General features: G+C 46.4%; 1 protein-coding gene across 2 annotated transcripts in view; it reads right to left on the bottom strand.

The window, feature by feature from the left end:
- Window positions 1–21,734, bottom strand: part of ATR (ATR serine/threonine kinase) — a 449,883-nt gene that overhangs the window by 47,479 nt on the left and 380,670 nt on the right. For both annotated transcript variants that reach the window (XM_063915996.1, XM_063915997.1), the window contains exons 40-42: window positions 11,924–12,130; window positions 1,000–1,143; window positions 604–754 (exon numbers count right to left, since the gene is read on the bottom strand). In XM_063915996.1, the coding sequence (XP_063772066.1) occupies window positions 604–754; window positions 1,000–1,143; window positions 11,924–12,130 (502 nt within the window). The remainder of the gene's footprint in view (window positions 1–603; window positions 755–999; window positions 1,144–11,923; window positions 12,131–21,734) is intronic.

The raw sequence follows: 21,734 nt of genomic DNA, 5'->3' as shown, positions 1-21,734 counted from the left end.
GGGAGCATTCACATTTTGATTTGCCATCCCCTCCCGTTAATAAATCTTGATTTGTTTTCTAGACTATGCTTTTTAGTTAAGTCTTCTGAAAGACAGCATTTTCTTTTTTTTTTTTTATTCTGTTTTATTTATAAGGTTTAAGATTTACTGTACACCCACAAAGAAACAATATATAACAGGGATACAAGGCCAGCACACATGAATATAATGGGCACACACAAAAGTCTAGCATAGCAAATATGACAGAGCAAGCTGGCACAATAATAGTCAGGAGCTCAGGACATAGCATAAAAGAAGAATCCTGGTTTGCATTGTAAAGTCCTGCACCTTCAGCAACTAGGAGGAGAGTACATTTAGCCCTTAAAATCTGATTGGTTGCTATGGGTGACAGCACAAATTTTCTGAACATGAGTTTTCCTAAATCTCAGACAATATAATTCAACATATACACAGAAAGCAGACGTGATTCCTAAGATCATCTTTAAATCTACATGTAATATTTTCCATCAGTGTCATCTGCTCAGTGGGATTACCACCTGCAGCGGATGTAGGTGCTCTTGTCTCCTTTATTTGGTACAGTTACCACAATTTATAAGCACTCACCTCTTTCTTTGTATAATTTGATCAGTATGTATCGCAGACCAGCTGTGTTATTCACCCACTCTATTATTCCACACTCATCATTCAGTGGGATAACAGCATAGGTCCGTATATGAAGCTCTCTCCTCCGGGACTCTGCATCCTTCCTCAAGCACTGTTCAAGCACAAAATTGAACACAATGAAATTAATTTGTATGTGTTAAATATGAAACTATTACGTTACTAGAAATGTAACAAATATTGAGCACGAGCCTACCCAACTTGAACCAAAGCCTAAGAAACCACTGGTGTCTTGTGACTATTGACCATAACTACTGTACATCACTGGTTCCTAGTACTTGAAAGGGTACATTCTCTTACCTAAACTCTCTCTTCAGCCCACATTCATGGAGCTCTTACCTTGTTTATCAGGGAATTAAACTCCATGAGTCTGCAGTCTTTCCTGAGATCATCTTTAGGTTTGCACATCATAATGTAAGATTTTCCATCAGATCCCTTTAGTGTAATCTTCTTGGGTTTTTGGAGAGATGGTAGGATCTCCACCTGCAATTAGAAGCTACTGAAGTTCTACAGGAAATACCAGGAGAATAGTTGGGAAACTGAATAAAAGGCCTATACAGATCTAAACCTATGGCCGACAAAGACCTGTCAAAGGAAATGAGCCATTGGCGTTAGACACAACAGAGTCCTAACTGTATATGGGTACACAATGGCTCTCCATGGCTGTGCAGTATGGTGGTGTTAATTAACATCTTAAATTGTCAGGGAGGGAAACTGCAGATAGAATGAATGAGGTGTCTCTTAGGAATTGTATGTCCGCACTGAATGTATGTCTGATAAATCCAATAATTCTGAATGTGCATAGCATGATGCTGCCACATCCTGGAATGGTTGTGGTATGAGTGGCCGGCAGAATGCCAGCAGGGGGGCGAGCGCAACCAGCCCCTTGCGGGCTCGGTGGTGACCACTCTATGGGTGTCGTGGACACCCACGAGTGGGAATAGTCCCTGTTGGTCGGCATGCTGACCGTCGGGATTGTGAGGGGGCGGGATGTAGGGAGGGGTATTGTGACTGGCGGTCACATAACTACATCCCCCTGGAACATGACATGTAGAATGTCCCAGTGCACATCACTTACTGCACAGTTAGAGAAGAAACATGCCTAGGGATAGGATCCAGGAGATAGCTACTTGCGGTTAAGCAGCTGCCTACTGTACTCCTAGTTTTGTGTTCTATTTATCTCAATTATTTTGTAGACATCTGGTTCCATCAAAACTGATGTTATAATTGTTGTATGAAATGTGAGAATTTCATAAATATGCTCAGTAAAGTACACATCATCCTATCATTAACCTAGGTGGTTGTTTTGCAAATATATTTTTCATTTACACGACAGGGGGAACAAGGTATATTCTGGATCAGATACTAAAGATCTTTATTAATCGTCACAGAACATAAAGGAACTGCACTCAATCCCTTTACAATAAAGATGTAGCCACACAGATGCTAACTGTGGTCAGCTTTCTTTAAACTCGAGTATAGAAATATCCTACGTACAGTATGTAATCAGATGCCCATATGGGGTATCATATGGGGTAGCAGGATGGCTGAATGGGGAAGCAGTGCATTTTCTACCTTTGTAATGTATGAAAAAAAGGGAGGGAACTTCCGGTGGGCGGGGCATCCAGCATGGCCGCATTTTAACAGAGCTCCCAGTACCTGATTCTAAAATCCGGGATCATCCTGCTTATTTCACCCACAGAATACGATATCTTTCCCCTGTGGGATTAGTTCTCGTCTCTGGGGACATTTTAATCCTACTATCAGCTGGGAGCGCATTTTTATCACCGGAGCCAGGCCACCGATACTGATGGCCCTTATGGATGCCTGAGACGCTGTGGGTGGCATTCTTGCCGGCGACTCCATCAACCCCCTGCCTTATGCTTAGTGTCCTTCCGGCTGCGGGCACCAGTGGCGGAGGTGTATAATATTGATTTCGGCTGGACCCACCTGCTGTGGTGTGTGAGGGTAGTGGGCACCCACGGACGATTCTTGTCTCAGCTCCCTCTCTGCACCCACGGTTTTCCTGGTGGGACCGCGGACCTGCTGACCCCACGATCGCTACTGGCAGCGCTTGACACAACGGCGCGGTGGGAGAGACGGGTGGAGGCTCTGCTGCTTTGAACACAGCCCTAGCTGATAACGAGGGACCGGCGTCTCTGATCCTGCTTGCAGCGGTGCTTCCTCCCTTAGTCTACACTCACCTGGGACGTCTCCCTCTCTGTTGTGTGGCGGGTACACAGCCTCAAGGTTTCAGGCGTGTAAGACCGCCCGCAGCCATCTATGGGCGCGATCGTGGAGGAGAGCTTGCTTGCTTCCCCTACTGTGCTACTTTCGTTTTTAGTGATAATACGCTGTCAGGGCTTGTCCCGCTATCTGCAACTCAGCTGCCCGCTGTGAAATTTCACACGTCACATTGAACTTTCCTGCTGGAACGCTGAACGCTATGTCAGACTGCTACGAGCCAGGACTATAAGCCACACACCTTTCCTACATACAGACACTAATGGCAACCCCTGCCTTATTGGATATGCATACCACTTTTGTCACTCGCTTGGCACAAGAACTTAGTGACTTACTGATACCATTTCTGGAGGATCGTGTAGCCCGCCTGCTGTCTCGCCTGGACACTGTGATGATATCTACTGATCCCCCCCTCCAGGACCGCAGACACCATTACAAATGCTGCCTCTTCAACTGCTGTGATGTCCGGTCCTCCTACTTCAAGCTCTCAGTACCCAGAAGGGGTTAAACCCGCTACATCCAACCTCCTCCCCTTTCCGGGCAACTTGTGTTCTAATGTTAAGATGGACTGGGGACTATCTGCCGGACACTTGGGCATTCTGACGTCAGCCCCCTACCCTATGTGGCATGACTGCTACATTTTGAAGTCGTTGTCATCGGAAATCCTGCACTGTTACCCATGGAAGTTGCTAGTCGGCACATACCTACTTGTACCTGCTTACAGTTACCGGCTGGCTTTCCCGGTATCCGCCATATGGTTGCTGCCCGCAGGGGGATTTGCCTCCCAACATGTATATTTTACCCCAGTTTTCAGGCCTTCTAGGGCCAATAACATGAAGTGGCTGTCAATAACTTTTGTTTAACTGCTTTTTTCCTACTAAACTTATTTTATGGCACTGACCAGTTTATGAGAAGCTGGGGGTTCTACTGGCCTCATGTCTTATATTTCTTTTAGAATTTTATTTTTTTATTTCTTTGTAGTGTAGGGAATAGTAGATTTAGTATTGTATCTACCCCATCTGTGTTAAATGGCCTACCAGATTTTTAAAGCCGATTCCTACAGTACATTATCTGACCTATGTTTAAGTTTATATATACAGTATCTGTCACACCCTTATGCTCTGGCCCATTAGGCCGTATCACGTAATTATCATGATATCCACCTGCAGTATAAACATAGGCCTGTATCATTTAGTTTTAATGCTCATGTTCGTGTTTTAAGACCTCTCTAACTGTAGTCATTCTACAGATGGGATATCTGTTCTTTTATTGCTCCTTTGGTAAATTATTTTCTTTGAAAAGGTTCATACCATGTAGCGATCTATGCCCTATCGACTAGCATAATATTTACTGCTGGTGCACACACAGATACTTTTATTTTATTTTAGATTTTCTGAGGCCTATTATGCGTGCATTGATATCTACACGGAAATATGGTTTTTTTTTGGTGGGGGGGTTATTATTTTTTTTTTCTTCTCTCTTTATATCTCATTGTATATATTTATTAGAACTAGGGTTTTTCCTTAATACTGTTTTTTCGTGGATGGGAAATACAGGTATTTTGTGTTTGATAGCCCCTTCAGTCCTACTTCCTTTTACCCTATGCCGTAATATAGTTTCCACTGCATAGGTAGTTAGCATTTCTGTTTGCAGTTTATTTTATGACCATGGGCTACGGCCGTAGCTCATGCTCTCCCCATTTTGGTTGGGAAAATTTTGAGGAAAAGGAGGAGTTTGGAGCAATGCATTATGTATTTAGCCTGTGATTTCCATACGCCTTTTGCTAATCCTTCATATGATAACCTATCACACTGTCTTATATGCTGTGTTACAAACTATCTTACTAGTTTACCTGAAATACATGTTACGTTGTCATGATTTAAGACCTACTCTTTGATTATGTAAATTGTCTGAATGCATTTGCTTCAATAAAAAAATGTTTAAAAAAAAAAAAGAAAAAAAGGGAGGGGGGGGATTTTTGTTCTTACTTGTAAAATTATTTTTACACTGGTTGCAAGTGGTTTGTTCAAGGCTGAACAAACGGTTAAACTTTATTTCCCAGCAGCCCATGCTCCCTTTCCCCTATACTCCGCCCCCAGCCTAGAGGTCCAGTTAAGTTAACAAGTCCAGGAGCAGGAGAAAATAGGAGCATACACACAGTTCACACACACAGAGTGGAGGTAAAAATCCTCAGCACGACAGGCGTGTCAGGGTGGGCGCCACGTGTCCCCCATGGACTTTGAGAAAAGGATTTTACAGGTACTGTATGAACAAAATCACATGTGGCACACAGGGATTCACACTGGGACATGTCAAAGCTGCCCCCCTAAGGGAGGGGACGCTCCTGAACCGCACTAAGAACTCTTTGCCTGAAATCTGCATCTGCGTTGGCAAAGGTGTCAAAAGAATAGAACCTGATGAAAGTATGGGCAGAGGACCACGTGGCTGCCTTACAAAGCTGTTCAGCAAAGGGTTCACAGCAAGCTGCTCAAGAAGTGTCCACTGATTGGGTGAAATGAACCCACTCCACAGCAGGGACAGGTATGTCCGCCACAAAATAAGCCTGCGCATAGTCAAACTGAGCCAACTGGCCAAAGCCTGCTTATTAGCTGGCCAGCCCCATTTATTAAAGTCATACAGAAGAAAGAGAGGATCCGTTTTACAGAATGTCCGCATCCTGTCCACATAGATACGGAGGGCTCACACTACATCAAAGAAGGTCTGCTCCAGAAAAGAATCTGGCACCTGGAATGACGGGACAACGATCTCCCGGATGGTATCAAACCTGGATACTACCTTAGGGAGGTAACCCAATCTCGTCCTGATGCAATAGCGAGAAGGAAGGTCGTTCTTCCTGAAAGCCAGCAAGTGTCTACCCTGCCCAAGGGCTCAAAAGGCACTGGGGGGCCTGAAGCACCAAGGACAAGTTCCACAGAGCCACTGGAGGAGTAAACAAACACTGCACATAGAAACATACATAGAATTTGACGGCAGATAAGAACCACTTGGCCCATCTAGTCTGCCCCTTTTTTATTTTATCCTTTAGGCAATCTCAACCCTTTTTTAATCTTGATTCTTTGTAAGGATATTCATATGCCTGTCCCAAGCATGTTTAAATTGCCCTACAGTCTTAGCCTCTACCACCTCTGATGGGAGGCTATTCCACTTATCCACTACCCTTTCTGTGAAGTAATTTTTCCTTAAATTTCCCCTGAACCTCCCCCCCTCCAGTCTCAATGTATGCCCTCGAGTTCTAATACTTCTTTTCCTTTGAAGAATGTTTCCCTCCTGAACTTTGTTAAGACCCTTTATATATTTGAAAGTTTCTATCATGTCTCCCCTTTCCCTTCTCTCCTCCAAACTATACATGTTAAGATCTTTTAGCCTTTCCGGGTAAGTTTTGTGATGTAGGCCATGCACCATTTTAGTTGCCCTTCTTTGTACACTCTCTAATGTATTTATATCCTTCTGGAGATAGGGTCTCCAGAACTGGACACAGTATTCCAGATGGGGCCTTACCAATGACCTATACAGTGGCATTATCACTTCTTTTTTCCTGCTACTGATTCCTCTCCCTATGCAACCAAGCATCTGACTTGCCTTTCTCATTGCTTTGTTGCATTGCTTTCCTGCCTTCAAGTCACTTGAAATAGTGACTCCTAAATCTCTTTCCTCCTCAGTAGTTTCCATTATAGTACCCTTGATACTATACTTAGCCTTTGGGTTTTTGAGACCCAAGTGCATGATTTTGCATTTTTTAGCATTAAACTGTAGTTGCCACGTTCTTGACCATTTCTCAAGCCTACCTAGGTCATCAATCATTTGTTTGACCCCTCCCGGTGTGTCTACCCTGTTGCATATCTTTGTATCATCTGCAAAAAGGCATATCTTCCCTTCAATACCATCTGCAATGTCACCAACAAAGATATTAAAGAGAACTGGACCAAGTACAGATCCCTGGGGTACTCCACTGGTAACATTTCCCTCCATAGATTGCACTCCATTAACTACAACTGTCTGTTTCCTATCCTGCAACCAGGTTCTTATCCATTTCACTAATTTATAATCCACCCCCAGGCTTTCAAGTTTATTTAGCAGTCTGTGATGTGGGACAGTGTCAAATGCCTTACTAAAGTCTAGATATGCTACATCTACAGCTCCCCCTTGATCTATTATTTTCATCACAGAGTCAAAAAAGTCAATAAGATTTGTTTGGCATGATCTCCCACCAGTAAATCCATGCTGTTTTGGATCCTGTAAGTTGTTTGATTTAAGATATTCCACTACTCTTTCTTTTAATAGTTTTTCCATTACTTTCCCTACTACTGATGTAAGGCTTACTGGTCTGTAGTTACTTGCTTCTTCCTTGCTTCCACTTTTGTGCAGTGGAACTACATTTGCTCTTTTCCAGTCCTCTGGAATATCACCTGTATTTAGTGACTGGTTAAATAATTCTGTTAAAGGTGTAACCAGGACATCTTTTAGCTCTTTGAGTATCCTTGGGTGTATCCCATCTGGTCCCATTGATTTATCCACTTTTAGTTTTGAAAGTTCTGTTAGGACCTTCTCCTCTGTAAATGTATTTTCATCTACCTTATTTTTATGAATGTCCTTGCAATTTAACTGTGGCCCCATCCCTTCTTCTGTAGTAAATACTGAGCAAAAATAATTATTTAGGTGATCTGCTATTGCCTTGTCTCCCTCCACCAAATGCCCACTCTCTGTCTTAAGTCTTATTATTCCTCCATTCGATTTTCTCCTTTCACTTATATACTTAAAAAAAGTTTTGCCCCCTTTATCTACTGACTGGGCCATTTTCTCCTCAGCTTCTGCCTTTGCACGTCTGATCACTTTCTTAGCATCCTTCCGTCTGTCCAGATACTCCTCTTTGTCGTTATTATTTTGAGTCTGTTTGTATTTCCTAAAAGCCATCTTTTTTGCTTTCACACTAGTTGATACTACTTTTGTGAACCACACTGGCTTCCTTTTCCTGGTGCTTTTCCTAACCATTTTGATACAAAGGTCTGTTACACTTAGTAATGCACTTTTAATTTTTTTCCACCTCTCCTGCACCCCTTCCAAGTTTCTCCAGTCTGCCAATGAATCACTTAAACATCTCCCCATTTTAGCAAAGTCTGCATTTCTAAAATCCAACACCTTTGTTTTTGTGTGAGAGGAGTTGGATCCTGTCTTTATACTAAACCATACTGCTTGATGATCACTGGATCCCAGGTGCTCACCCACATATATATCAGATATCCTTTCACCATTTGTAAGAATTAGATCTAATATTGAGTCTTTGCGAGTGGGCTCCCTCACCAATTGCTTGAGAGATGCTCCCTGTAAGGAATGTAGAAATTTGCCACTTGTAGCTGAACTTGCAAAAGACCCCTCCCAATTTACATCAGGTAAATTAAAGTCTCCCATGATTATGACTTCTCCCTTAAAAGCCATTTTAGAGATGTCCAACAATAGGTTCCTGTCCAAATCCTGCCCCTGGCCTGGTGGTCTATAGATCACCCCAATGCGAATAATGTCCTTCTTCCCAGTTTCTATGGTGACCCAAAGGGCCTCAGTTTTGGCTTCAATATTTTGTATTAAAGTGGCATTTATGCTTTTTTTCACATACATTGCTACCCCTCCTCCTACTCTTCCTATTCTATCTTTCCTAAATAAATTGTATCCTGGTATAGTTAAGTCCCAGTCATGATTCTCATTGCACCAAGACTCTGTAATTGCCACAAAATCCAGGTTATCCCTTGTCATTATCGCAATTAGCTCTGGAATTTTGTCTCCTAAGCTCCTAGCATTTGCAGACATAGCTTTAAAAAATGTTTCTGTGCATTTGTTAGTAGTAGCCATGTCCAGAGCGTACAAAATAAATGACAAGTTTAAAGTTGAAATTACCTGTTTGGGGATGTTGCTCAGTATTTGTTTTCTTTTACTAATCAGTAATCATACTCTGTCCTTTACACCATGACTATACCTTACTAAATATAAAGACATAGTACACCTGACCACAATGGGTTAATGTTCAAAAGAGGTAATCACCAGTTAGTATGCAATACTAAACTGTTTCACTGAGCAACTTCCCCACACATGCAATGACATTTTCAAGAAATCATTACATAAAGAAACATACATAAGTTTGCATAAGAGAGAACTGTAGTGAGCAGTTTGGGGATGCCTTTTCCTAGGTTTTGTAAAAACGGATGATATGCATAAGATGAATTACATACTTTTGAGCATTAAGGCAGTCCTTTTGTGGTAGTGTTGGTGTGTTGATGTGTTCCTTCTGGTTTTCTTCGGTTTAACGCAGGTATAACGCTATTTTTATAATAACACTTTTATGTCAGCACTTCTATGAAAGCACTGCCAGCCGACGTCTATCCAGCCGTATACTAGACTTCAAATAGGAACAATATCCATGTGAATGCAATGATTGCAAACTCCACCCAAGACCATCCCCCTTTAAACTAAGGCCATAAATTAGCTTAGAAAAACAGACATTACATGCCAATAAGGCAGCCAACTATATCTCTACAAAGAGAAAAACATACAAGAAAAAAACAAAAAAAAAAAACCCGTATTCAATATACCTAGACTATTCAAACATGAAATTCATTTGACATAATCAGCAAATGCAGTACAACTTGCGAGGACACACTGCAGGAAAGTACATTAGTCTGGTAACGGTGTAATCTGATGCAGGGAGGAAAAGTGGAGGCCGAAATCCAGGCCTGCCTGTAAGAAGGACGGAAGGATCTGGGGTTCTACCCTCAAGCCGAACATCAAAGTACATTCCTCCAAACACTGATAAATCCTAGCTGAGGAAGGCTTCCTGGCATTAAGCATGGTAGAAATTACAGAAGCCAAGAACCCCTTAGCTCTTGGGACTCAAGATCCACCCCATTAAAGTGAGATGGGCCAGATCTGGATGGAAGCATGGGCCCTGAGACAGAAGATCTGGCCTGAGAGGAAAGGAGTGCTGATGGAGAGACTCAGAAGATGTCAGAAGCTATGAGGATTATGGTGCTGCAGTCTAACTTCAATTTGCGGAGAAACCGAGTAATCATCGAAATTGGAGGGAAGATGCAAATGAGAAAGGGGCCACTGAGAGCAGTACCTCAGCACCTTGTGGTTGTCATGTCAATGTCCGCCAGGCCACAGCAGTGTACCAGAAGCTGAAAGAAATCTAAGTGTAGCGCCCACTCACCCAAATAAACATCCTGGCTGCTTAGAAAGTCTGCATCCCAGTTCTGAGGAATCTGAGGAATCGCTGATGATTAACCAGGATGGGAATATCGAACTAGACATCCGACATCCTGGATATCTAAGGAGGCCATGAAGTCCCCTGCTACCAGAGCCAGAATGAAGAAGCTAGGAGACTCCATGTGTAATTTCGGAACTTGGAGGTGCCTGTTAAACAACTTCAAGTTGAGAATAGGTCGGAACGAGCCATTTGGTTTCTCAACTAGAAAGAGACTGTCATAGAATCAGGTGCTGCTCTGAGATGCGGGAACTGGGATGGTTACTCAGGAAGCCAGATGAGAGCCAGATGGACTCCGCACGATCTCCTTCTTTTCCTGGATACACTGAAAGTTCTGTGAAAAAAACATTAGGCGGGAGGACGTTCCCGGAAGTGTAGGGCGCAGCACTGGGAAACTATGCCTCTGGCCCAAGTGTCCGCCATGGCTGCGAACCAAGCATTGGAGAAAAGCAGAAGGGGGCCTCCAATACTGGGTGTGCCCAGGTGGAGGCCCACTCCGTCATGCGGCAGGTTTATTGGTCGGCTTGGTAGCTGGACATTGGGTAGACCAAGCCTGCTTAATTCTGGACTTGGAGCCGTTAGTGGAAGAGCCCTAGAACCTGGAGAAAGAATGACCCTTGGCTTTTCCTTGCAGATAAAAGGAGTAAAAATTAGACGTTCACAACCTGAGAGCTGCTGTCGAAGGAAAGTGCTCTTAGATGCCACAACCGAAACCACCAACAGAATCTCCACTTAAAAAGGGACTGCTTCAAGGTCCTTCTTGGAGTCTGTGTCTGGTCAGCATGTACGAAGCCAGAGGGCTCTCCTGGTCATAATGGCAAAAACACACACTTTAGAGGTTAGGATACCTGTGTCAATGGCCGCCTCGTCAAGATAGGAGCCAGTTTCCCTGATATGTTCCACCACAGATAACAACTACATTCTGTGGGTACGAGAACTGTGACCATCTTCTACGGAAATGGCCACCTTGCATCTCAGGGTAGGAGGAGATAGTGGAGGGGAGAGCCCAGTGGCGGGTAGTCAGCATCAGAGGATGCGCCGAGGGATGAGGGAAGCCAACAGGGACAGCTCACTTCCCCCCTTCTGGCATAACCCCCTGGGTAATTGCTGCTATCTAAGTGCCCGTTTACCAAAAAAAGTACCTTGGTGGTCTATTGGGGTGCGGAGACAATCTGGCCCCCACTGCCAGCACTGTCGGTGGCCTTCCTCACTGGCAAGCAGAGGAGTCACCTTACCAGCTCCCCGTTGCGGCTCCTCCAGTGTGTTATGGAGCCCGACCAGGGACACTGGCCCAGTCTCTTGTGCCTAGGCCGCCAGTGCAAGGGAGTCTGTGGAGTGGCAGTGGGGGTAGTCAGATGCTGACGCGCCATCTGCTCTGAAGTAAAATTGCAGTAGGAGCCCCCCCAACAACCGTGCCCACACCTTGGGCATCAAACTAAAACTGGAACTCTAGGGTGGGGTATATGGGAGAGGGAGCCTAGATTGCTGGGAAAATAAGTTTTCTGTTTGGTGTCCAGCCTCCAGCACACTACCTACCACCCATCCCACATGGATGTATGTTCATTGCGGAGGAGAATGTTTTTCTATTAAACTTCAAAATATTTCAATAAAATGTTAAACTTGTATTGTAAGCACCTGTAGTGGTATTTTGATACAAAGGAAGGTGGAAAGACTGGCATGCCAACAAACTATGTCACAAACTAACTTTTGCAGAAGACAAACCTGGCCTACAAAGCACAGAATACTTACAACATCATCAAAGCCAGCAATGTATGCCCAGTGCCCGGGAAAGGGATCATGGTCGGCGTGATCACGTTTTCCAGCAGTAGATGGCAGTGTAGGGATCATTACTGACTGTAAAGGGATGAGGATCTCACTGAATGTTGGCTCTTCAACCAGTTTCTTGAGCATCCTAAAGTGAACACTCATACTTAAAACACCAGTGTTCCCATCCACCTAGGAAATACACGTTAATGATACACGTTAATGTAATCTGTCTCAAATAATGGCCCCCACACATCAGCAAAATATTGGTGCAATTTCCCAATCCCTCGATAGCTGGGTTGGGGAATTGGGAATTTTAAACAAGTTTAAAAATCTCGATTTCCAGATCCTAGCCGAAAGCGGTAGAGATTGGCAAATTGGGGATTTTCACAATGAAGAATTTCTCCGATATCTGCATCTTAAATCATATCATAATCACTGTAACAATCTGCAAAGCAGTTGCTGTGTGTGTGTGTGTGTGTGTGTGTGTGTGTGTGTGTGTGTCAGTGACGTGCGGTGGGGTGAGGCAGAGCCTTTCCTGTCATACTAACGTTTGTGCCAGAGTTTTTACTGTATAAAGTATATGAAAATAGGATTTTAATACCTACCGGTAAATCCTTTTCTCTTAGTCCGTTGAGGATGCTGGGGACTCCGTAAGGACCATGGGGTATAGACGGGATCCGCAAGAGACATGGGCACACTATAAGACTTTGAATGGGTGTGAACTGGCTCCTCCCTCTATGCCCCTCCTCCAGACCTCAGTTAGAAAACTGTGCCCAGGGAGACGGACATTTAGAGGATAAAATAAGAATTTACTCATCGGTAATTCTATTTCTCGTAGTCCGTAGTGGATGCTGGGAACTCCGTAAGGACCATGGGGAATAGCGGCTCCGCAGGAGACTGGGCACAACTAAGAAAGATTTAGGACTACCTGGTGTGCACTGGCTCCTCCCTCTATGCCCCTCCTCCAGACCTGAGTTAGGATACTGTGCCCGGAAGAGCTGACACAATAAGGAAAGGATTTTGGAATCCCGGGTAAGACTCATACCAGCCACACCAATCACACCGTATAACTCGTGATACTATACCCAGTTAACAGTATGAAAAAAAACTGAGCCTCTCAACAAATGGCTCTAAACAATAACCCTTTAGTTATGCAATAACTATATACAAGTATTGCAGACAATCCGCACTTGGGATGGGCGCCCAGCATCCACTACGGACTACGAGAAATAGAATTACCGGTGAGTAAATTCTTATTTTCTCTGACGTCCTAGTGGATGCTGGGAACTCCGAAAGGACCATGGGGATTATACCAAAGCTCCCAAACGGGCGGGAGAGTGCGGATGACTCTGCAGCACCGAATGAGCAAAAGCAAGATCCTCCTCAGCCAGGGTATCAAACTTGTAGAACTTAGCAAACGTGTTTGAACCCGACCAAGTAGCAGCTCGGCAAAGTTGTAAAGCCGAGACCCCTCGGGCAGCCGCCCAAGAAGAGCCCACTTTCCTCGTGGAATGGGCTTTTACAGATTTAGGATGCGGCAGTCCAGCCGCAGAATGTGCAAGTTGAATCGTACTACAGATCCAGCGAGCAATAGACTGCTTTGAAGCAGGAGCACCCGGCTTGTTGGGCGCATACAGGATAAATAGCGAGTCAGTTTTCCTGACTCCAGCCGTCCTGGAAACATAGATTTTCAGGGCCCTGACTACGTCCAGCAACTTGGAATCCTCCAAGTCCTTAGTAGCCGCAGGCACCACAATAGGTTGGTTCAAATGAAAAGCTGATACCACCTTAGGAAGAAATTGGGGACGAGTCCTCAATTCCGCCCTATCCCTATGGAAAATCAGATAAGGGCTTTTACATGACAAAGCCGCCAATTCTGACACACGCCTGGCCGAAGCCAAGGCCAACAGCATGACCACTTTCCACGTGAGATATTTCAGTTCCACGGTTTTAAGTGGCTCAAACCAATGTGACTTAAGGAAATCCAACACCACGTTGAGATCCCAAGGTGCCACTGGAGGCACAAAAGGGGGCTGAATATGCAGCACTCCTTTAACAAACGTCTGAACTTCAGGCAGTGAAGCCAGTTCTTTTTGGAAGAAAATCGACAGAGCCGAAATCTGGACCTTAATGGAACCTAATTTGAGGCCCATAGTCACCCCTGACTGTAGGAAGTGCAGAAATCGACCCAGCTGAAATTCCTCCGTTGGGGCCCTTCTGGCCTCACACCACGCAACATATTTTCGCCATATGCGGTGATAATGGTTTGCGGTCACCTCCTTCCTAGCTTTTATCAGCGTAGGGATGACTTCCTCCGGAATGCCCTTTTCCTTCAGGATCCGGCGTTCAACCGCCATGCCGTCAAACGCAGTCGCGGTAAGTCTTGGAACAGACAGGGTCCCTGCTGCAGCAGGTCCTGTCTGAGCGGCAGAGGCCATGGGTCCTCTGAGATCATTTCTTGAAGTTCTGGGTACCAAGCTCTTCTTGGCCAATCCGGAACCACGAGTATAGTTCTTACTCCTCTCCTTCTTATTATTCTCAGTACCTTGGGTATGAGAGGCAGAGGAGGGAACACATAAACCGACTGGTACACCCACGGTGTCACTAGAGCGTCCACAGCTATCGCCTGAGGGTCCCTTGACCTGGCGCAATATCTTTTTAGCTTTTTGTTGAGGCGGGACGCCATCATGTCCACCTGTGGCCTTTCCCAACGGTCTACCATCATTTGGAAGACTTCTGGATGAAGTCCCCACTCTCCCGGGTGGAGGTCGTGCCTGCTGAGGAAGTCTGCTTCCCAGTTGTCCACTCCCGGAATGAACACTGCTGACAGTGCTAACACATGATTTTCCGCCCATCGGAGAATCCTTGTGGCTTCTGCCATCGCCATCCTGCTTCTTGTGCCGCCCAGACGGTTTACATGGGCGACCGCCGTGATGTTGTCTGACTGGATCAGCACCGGCTGGTGTTGAAGCAGGGGTCTTGCCTGACTTAGGGCATTGTAAATGGCCCTTAGTTCCAGAATATTTATGTGTAGGGAAGTCTCCTGACTTGTCCATAGTCCTTGGAAGTTTCTTCCCTTTGTGACTGCCCCCCAACCTTGAAGGCTGGCATCCGTGGTCACCAGGATCCAGTCCTGTATGCCGAATCTGCGGCCCTCTAGAAGATGAGCACTCTGCAGCCACCACAGTAGCGACACCCTGGCCCTTTGAGACAGGGTTATCAGCCGATGCATCTGAAGATGCGACCCGGACCACTTGTCCAACAGATCCCACTGAAAAATCCTTGCATGGAACCTTCCGAATGGAATTGCTTCGTAAGAAGCCACCATCTTTCCCAGGACTCGCGTGCAGTGGTGCACCGACACCTGTTTTGGTTTTAGGAGGTCTCTGACTAGAGAAGATAACTCCTTGGCCTTCTCCTCCGGGAGATACACTTTTTTCTGTTCTGTGTCCAGAACCATCCCCAGGAATAGTAGATGCGTTGTAGGAACCAGCTGCGACTTTGGAATATTCAGGATCCAGCCGTGCTGTTGTAGCACTTCCCGAGCTAGTGCTACTCCGATCAACAACTGTTCCCAGGACCTCGCCTTTATAAGGAGATCGTCCAAGTACGGGATAATTAAAACTCCCTTTTTCCGAAGGAGTATCATCATTTCGGCCATTACCTTGGTAAATACCCTCGGTGCCGAGGACAGACCGAACGGCAACGTCTGGAATTGGTAATGACAGTCCTGTACCACAAATCTGAGGTACTCCTGGTGAGGAGGGAAAATGGGGACATGCAGGTAAGCATCCTTGATGTCCAGTGACACCATGTAATCCCCCTCGTCCAGGCTTGCAGTCACCGCTCTGAGCGATTCCATCTTGAACTTGAACCTTCTTATATAAGTGTTCAAAGATTTTAAATTTAAAATGGGTCTCACCGAACCGTCCGGTTTCGGTACCACAAACATTGTGGAATAGTAACCCCGTCCTTGTTGAAGGAGCGGTACCTTGATTATCACCTGCTGAGAATACAGCTTGTGAATCGCCTCCAGCACTGCCTCCCTGTCCGGGGGAGCTGTCGGCAAGGCAGATTTGAGGAAACGGCGAGGGGGAGACGTCTCAAATTCCAGCTTGTACCCCTGAGATACTACCTGTAGAATCCAGGGATCCACCCGTGAACGAGCCCACTGGTTGCTTAAGTTCTTGAGACGGGCCCCCACCGTACCTGGCTCCGCCTGTGGAGCCCCAGCGTCATGCGGTGGACTTAGAGGAAGCGGGGGAGGACTTTTGTTCCTGGGAACTGGCTGTATGTTGCAGCTTTTTTCCTCTACCTCTGCCTCTGAGCAGAAAGGACGCGCCTCTAACCCGCTTGCCTTTCTGGGGCCGAAAGGACTGTACCTGATAATGCGGTGCTTTCTTTGGCTGTGAGGGAACATGGGGTAAAAATGCTGACTTCCCAGCTGTCGCTGTGGAAACGAGGTCCGAGAGACCATCCCCAAACAACTCCTCACCCTTGTAAGGCAAAACTTCCATGTGCCTTTTAGAATCTGCATCTCCTGTCCATTGCCGAGTCCACAATCCTCTCCTGGCAGAAATGAAAATTGCGTTTATTTTAGATGCAAGCCGGCAAATATCCCTCTGTGCATCTCTCATGTATAAGACAGCGTCTTTAATATGCTCTACGGTTAGCAATATAGAGTCCCTGTCTAGGGTATCAATGTTTTCCGACAGGGAATCTGACCAAGCAGCTGCAGCACTGCACATCCATGCTGAAGCAATAGCCGGTCTCAGTATAATTCCTGAGTGTGTATATACAGACTTCAGGATAGCCTCCTGCTTCCTATCAGCAGGTTCCTTTAGGGCGGCCGTGTCCGGAGACGGTAGTGCCACCTTCTTTGACAGGCGTGTGAGCGCTTTATCCACCCTAGGGGATGTCTCCCAACGTGACCTATCCTCTGGCGGGAAAGGGTACGCCATTAGTAACTTTTTAGAAATTACCAGTTTCTTATCGGGGGAAGCCCACGCTTCTTCACATACTTCATTGAATTCATCCGAAGGGGGGAAAAACCACTGGTAGTTTTTCTCCCCAAACATAATACCCTTTTTTGTGGTACCTGGGGTAATATCAGAAATGTGCAACACATTTTTCATTGCCGTAATCATGTAACGGGTGGCTCTATTGGAATGTACACTAGTCTCATCATCGTCGACACTGGAGTCAGTATCCGTGTCCACATCTGTGTCTGCTATCTGAGGTAGCGGGCGTTTTAGAGCCCCTGATGGCTTTTGAGACGCCTGGGCAGGCACGAGCTGAGAAGTCGGCTGTCCCACATCTGTTATGTCGTCAAACCTTTTATGTAAGGAGTTGACACTGTCACGTAATTCCTTCCACATGTCCATCCATTCAGGTGTCGACCCCGCAGGGGGTGACATCACATTTATCGGCACCTGCTCCGCCTCCACATAAGCCTCCTCATCAAACATGTCGACACAGCCGTACCGACACACCGCACACACACAGGGAATGCTCTGACTGAGGAGAGGACCCCACAAAGTCCTTTGGGGAGACAGAGAGAGAGTATGCCAGCACACACCAGAGCACTATATAATGCAGGGATTCACACTACACACAGTGATTTTTCCCCTATAGCTGCTAATATTACACAGATTGCGCCTAAATTTAGTGCCCCCCCTCTTTTTTTTACGCTATGGAGTCTGGAAACTGCAGGGGAGAGCCTGGGGAGCGTCCTTCCAGCGGAGCTGTGAGGGAAAATGGCGCCAGTGTGCTGAGGGAGATAGCTCCGCCCCTTTTTCGGCGGACTTTTCCCGCTTTTTTATGGAAGTTATGGCAGGGGATTTTACACATATATAGTCTTAATGACTATATTATGTGGTAATGTGCCAAGTAAGGTACTCTTATTGCAGCCCAGGGTGCCCCCCCAGCGCCCTGCACCCATCAGTGACCGGAGTGTGTGGTGTGCATGGGGAGCAATGGCGCACAGCTGCAATGCTGTGCGCTACCTTAATGAAGACCGAAGTCTTCTGCCGCCGATTTCCAGGAACGTCTTCTTGCTTCTGGCTCTGCAAGGGGGACGGCGGCGCGGCTCCGGGACCGGACGACCGAGGCTGGGCCTGTGTTCGATCCCTCTGGAGCTAATGGTGTCCAGTAGCCTAAGAAGCCCAAGCTAGCTGCAAGCAGGTAGGTTCGCTTCTTCTCCCCTCAGTCCCTCGTAGCAGTGAGTCTGTTGCCAGCAGATCTCACTGAAAATAAAAAAAATAATTTATACTTTCTTTTCTAGAAGCTCAGGAGAGCCCCTAGTGTGCATCCAGCTCGGCCGGGCACAAAATTCTAACTGAGGTCTGGAGAAGGGGCATAGAGGGAGGAGCCAGTGCACACCAGGTAATCCTAAATCTTTCTTAGTTGTGCCCAGTCTCCTGCGGAGCCGCTATTCCCCATGGTCCTTACGGCGTTCCCAGCATCCACTAGGACGTCAGAGAAAATGTATTGTTTAAACACGGTGAGTGTCGTACCAGCTCACACCACGAACATACCGCAGAACGTGGCATTCAATAGAATACCAGCCAACGGCATGAACAATACACAGCCACATGCTGAGAGAATATATAACACAACCTGTGTGTCAACACAACCAATAATAAGACACCGCATGCCATGGCATGAACAACGTCAGCAACAGCCTGACAGAAGAGAAACACCACAAGACTGTAACTATATCCAATAACTGCAGACACAGTACGCACTGGGACGGGCGCCCAGCATCCTCTACGGACTAAGAGAAAAGGATTTACCGGTAGGTATTAAAATCCTATTTTCTCATACGTCCTAGAGGATGCTGGGGACTTTGTAAGGACCATGGTGTTTATACCAAAGCTCCAGACCGGGCGGGAGAGTGCGGACGACTCTGCAGCACCGATTGAGCAAACAAAAGGTCCCCATCAGCCAGGGTATCAAACTTGTAGAGCATAGCAAAAGTGTTTGAACCCGACCAAGTAGCCGCTCGGCAAAGTTGAACCGCCGAGACTCCTCGGGCATCCGCCCAAGAAGAGCCCATCTTCCAAGTAGAATGCGTCTCCACCGACTTCGGTAACGGCAATCCAGCCGTAGAACGAGCACGCCGAATCGTATCACAGATCCAGCATGTAACAGACTGCATAGATGCAGAAGCCCCAATCAGGCTGGGAGCATACCGGACAAACGGAGCCTCTGTTTCCCCAATCTGAGCCAAATTGGCGACCTAAATATTCAAAGCCCTGACTACACCGAGAGAATTTGAATCAGCTAATGCCTAAGTAACCACCGGCATCAAAATAGGCTGATTTCTGCGAAACCCAGAAACCACTTTTGGTAGAACTATTATCCGAGTTCTCAATTCCTCTCTATCCACATAGAAGATCAAACAGGGCTCTTGTGAGACAAAGCCGCTACTTCCGACACCCGCCTTGCGGACGCCAAAGCCAGTAGCATGACCACTGTACAAGAGAGAAATTTTAACACAACCTTTCACAAAGGTTCCAAACAGTGTGACACAAGAAAACGCAACACCACGTCAATGTCCCACGGTGCCAACGGGAGGTTGGATATGCAGTACTCCTTTCACGAAGGTCCGAACTTCCAGAACGGTTGACAATTCTTTCTTGAAAGAAAATTTATAAGGCCAAAACCACACTTAAATGGAGCCTAACTTTAGGCCTGCACCCACACCTGCTTGCAAAGAATGGAGAAAAACGACCCAGCTCAAAGTCTTCCGTAGTAGCCTTCTTGGATTCACACCAAGACACATATTTTCTCCAAACACGGTGGTAAGGCTTTGCCGTTACTTCTTTTCTAGCCTGAAGAAGTGTGGAAATGACTTCACTGGGAATACCCTTTCTGGCTAGGATATGGCGTTCAACCGCCACGCCATCAAACGCAGCCGCGGTAAGTCTGGATACACGCCCGGATCTTGCTGTAACAGTTCCTCACGTAGAGGAAGGGCCATGGATCTTCTATGAGTAAATATTGAAGAACTGGATACCAAGCCCTTCTTGGTTAGACCGGAACAATGAGGATCGCCGGAACCTTTGTTCTTCTTACGTTTACCATCTTCTGAAGAGTGAAAACGGAGGGGACACATAGACCGACTGAAAACACCCAAGGTGTCCCGAGGACGTCCACTGCTATAGCTTGAGTTTCCCCTGACCCAGAACAATATCCCCGAGATCTCTCATTGAGGCGAGACGCCAACATGTCCACTTGAGGCACTCCTCAAAGACTTGTCACTTCAGTGAAAACTTCTCGATGACGACTGTATTTCTCCCGGATGGAGATCGCGTCTGCAGAGGAATCTATTTCTCAGTCGTTCACATCCGGAACGAAGACTGCTAATATAGCGTTTACCAGTCTTTCCACCCAGCGGAAAACTTTTTTCGGCTTCTGCCATTGCCGCTTTGCTCCTTGTTCCGCCCTAGCGGCTTACTTATACCACTGCTGTCAAGTCATCCGACAGAATTAACACGGGCAGATCACGAAGCATATGTTCATTGAAAATAGTGTCACGATCCGGGTATCTGGACGCCATTTCTTACCCATCAGATGCCTCCTAAGGCTGGCTCAGCGCTCCAGGACCGGATCCCTTCTGTTATCCTGATGTGTACATTCCTGTATCCTCTCCTGTCACTCTGGGACACTGTCACAGTAAACGCCATATTACACCTGGCATGGCGTCTCCCGCGGCCTCCGCCGCCGTCCCTGAACTTCTGCATGCAGAGTGTCTGAGTGGCGATTACGTCAGCCGCGGCCTCCGCTGTGTCCGCGTGGTTGGATGTGCATCTGTCAGCCTGGCGCCTCCTGTCTCCGGTGGCCGGCGCCGCCATTACTGTTTTCATTACCACATGGATTGCAAACCAAACTTCCCTCCAAGTGTCTGCATGGGCGCAGCCATCTTGGATTCTGTCAGCTGATCATTTCCACCAATCTGTTCTCAGTATTGATAATCTGCATAATTGCCTAGCCAATCCCTTCCTTGCTGCAGGTATAAATACACTGTGCCTGAGCAAGGAAGGCGTCAGTGCTTTGGTTGTCAAACCTAGTTCCTGTTTGTCTCTCTCCTGTGATTGTCTTCCAGGTTCCAGCTCCTGTCTCAAGACTTCCACCATAGAGACCCGCACCAGCATTCCACCTGCGGTGTAGCCTGACTCTCCAACCCATTGTGGATTCATCTGTTTCCAGCTACAGCATTACCTGCTTCCAGCTCAGCTTCCAGCAGAGTACAGCTTTTCTTAAAGGGCCGGTGTCCTTTCTACACTTTACCACTCTCCACCGGTATTATTATTTCTCCGCTCTCAAGGTCTACATTTCAGTTCATATTTAATCGCTCCCAAGTTCATTTATTATTTAACTGGTTCCAGCCAGTATCCACTCCGTACTAACAACAGTCTGGTTCCAGCCAGTATCCACAGCAACTGTTTTATCTTCAGCAACCCAGCTTTTCCTGGAACACCAGCTGGCACAATCCTGGGTTATCTCCATTGCTACAGTCGGGCCTGGTAAGGACTTTCCATCTAGAAGATCATAAGAACTATCTCACACTACCAGTCCCTGTGGCTCCTGCCATCCTGTAGTACCCAGGAACTGTATTTATTCTTTGCTGACTTTTACGTTTTCTTTTATTGCTGCTGTGTTGCGGAGTTGTCATAATAAACATCATTGACTTTTATCCAAGTTGTCGTGGTCACGCCTTCGGGCAGTTATTATTCATGTTACTTACATGTCCAGGGGTCTGATACAACCTCCCAGGTTCCGGTACATC

Source organism: Pseudophryne corroboree, chromosome 4, assembly GCF_028390025.1.
Source record: "Pseudophryne corroboree isolate aPseCor3 chromosome 4, aPseCor3.hap2, whole genome shotgun sequence".
In the NCBI taxonomy this organism is placed as follows: domain Eukaryota; kingdom Metazoa; phylum Chordata; class Amphibia; order Anura; family Myobatrachidae; genus Pseudophryne; species Pseudophryne corroboree.
This window is presented reverse-complemented; position numbering and strand designations above follow the sequence as displayed.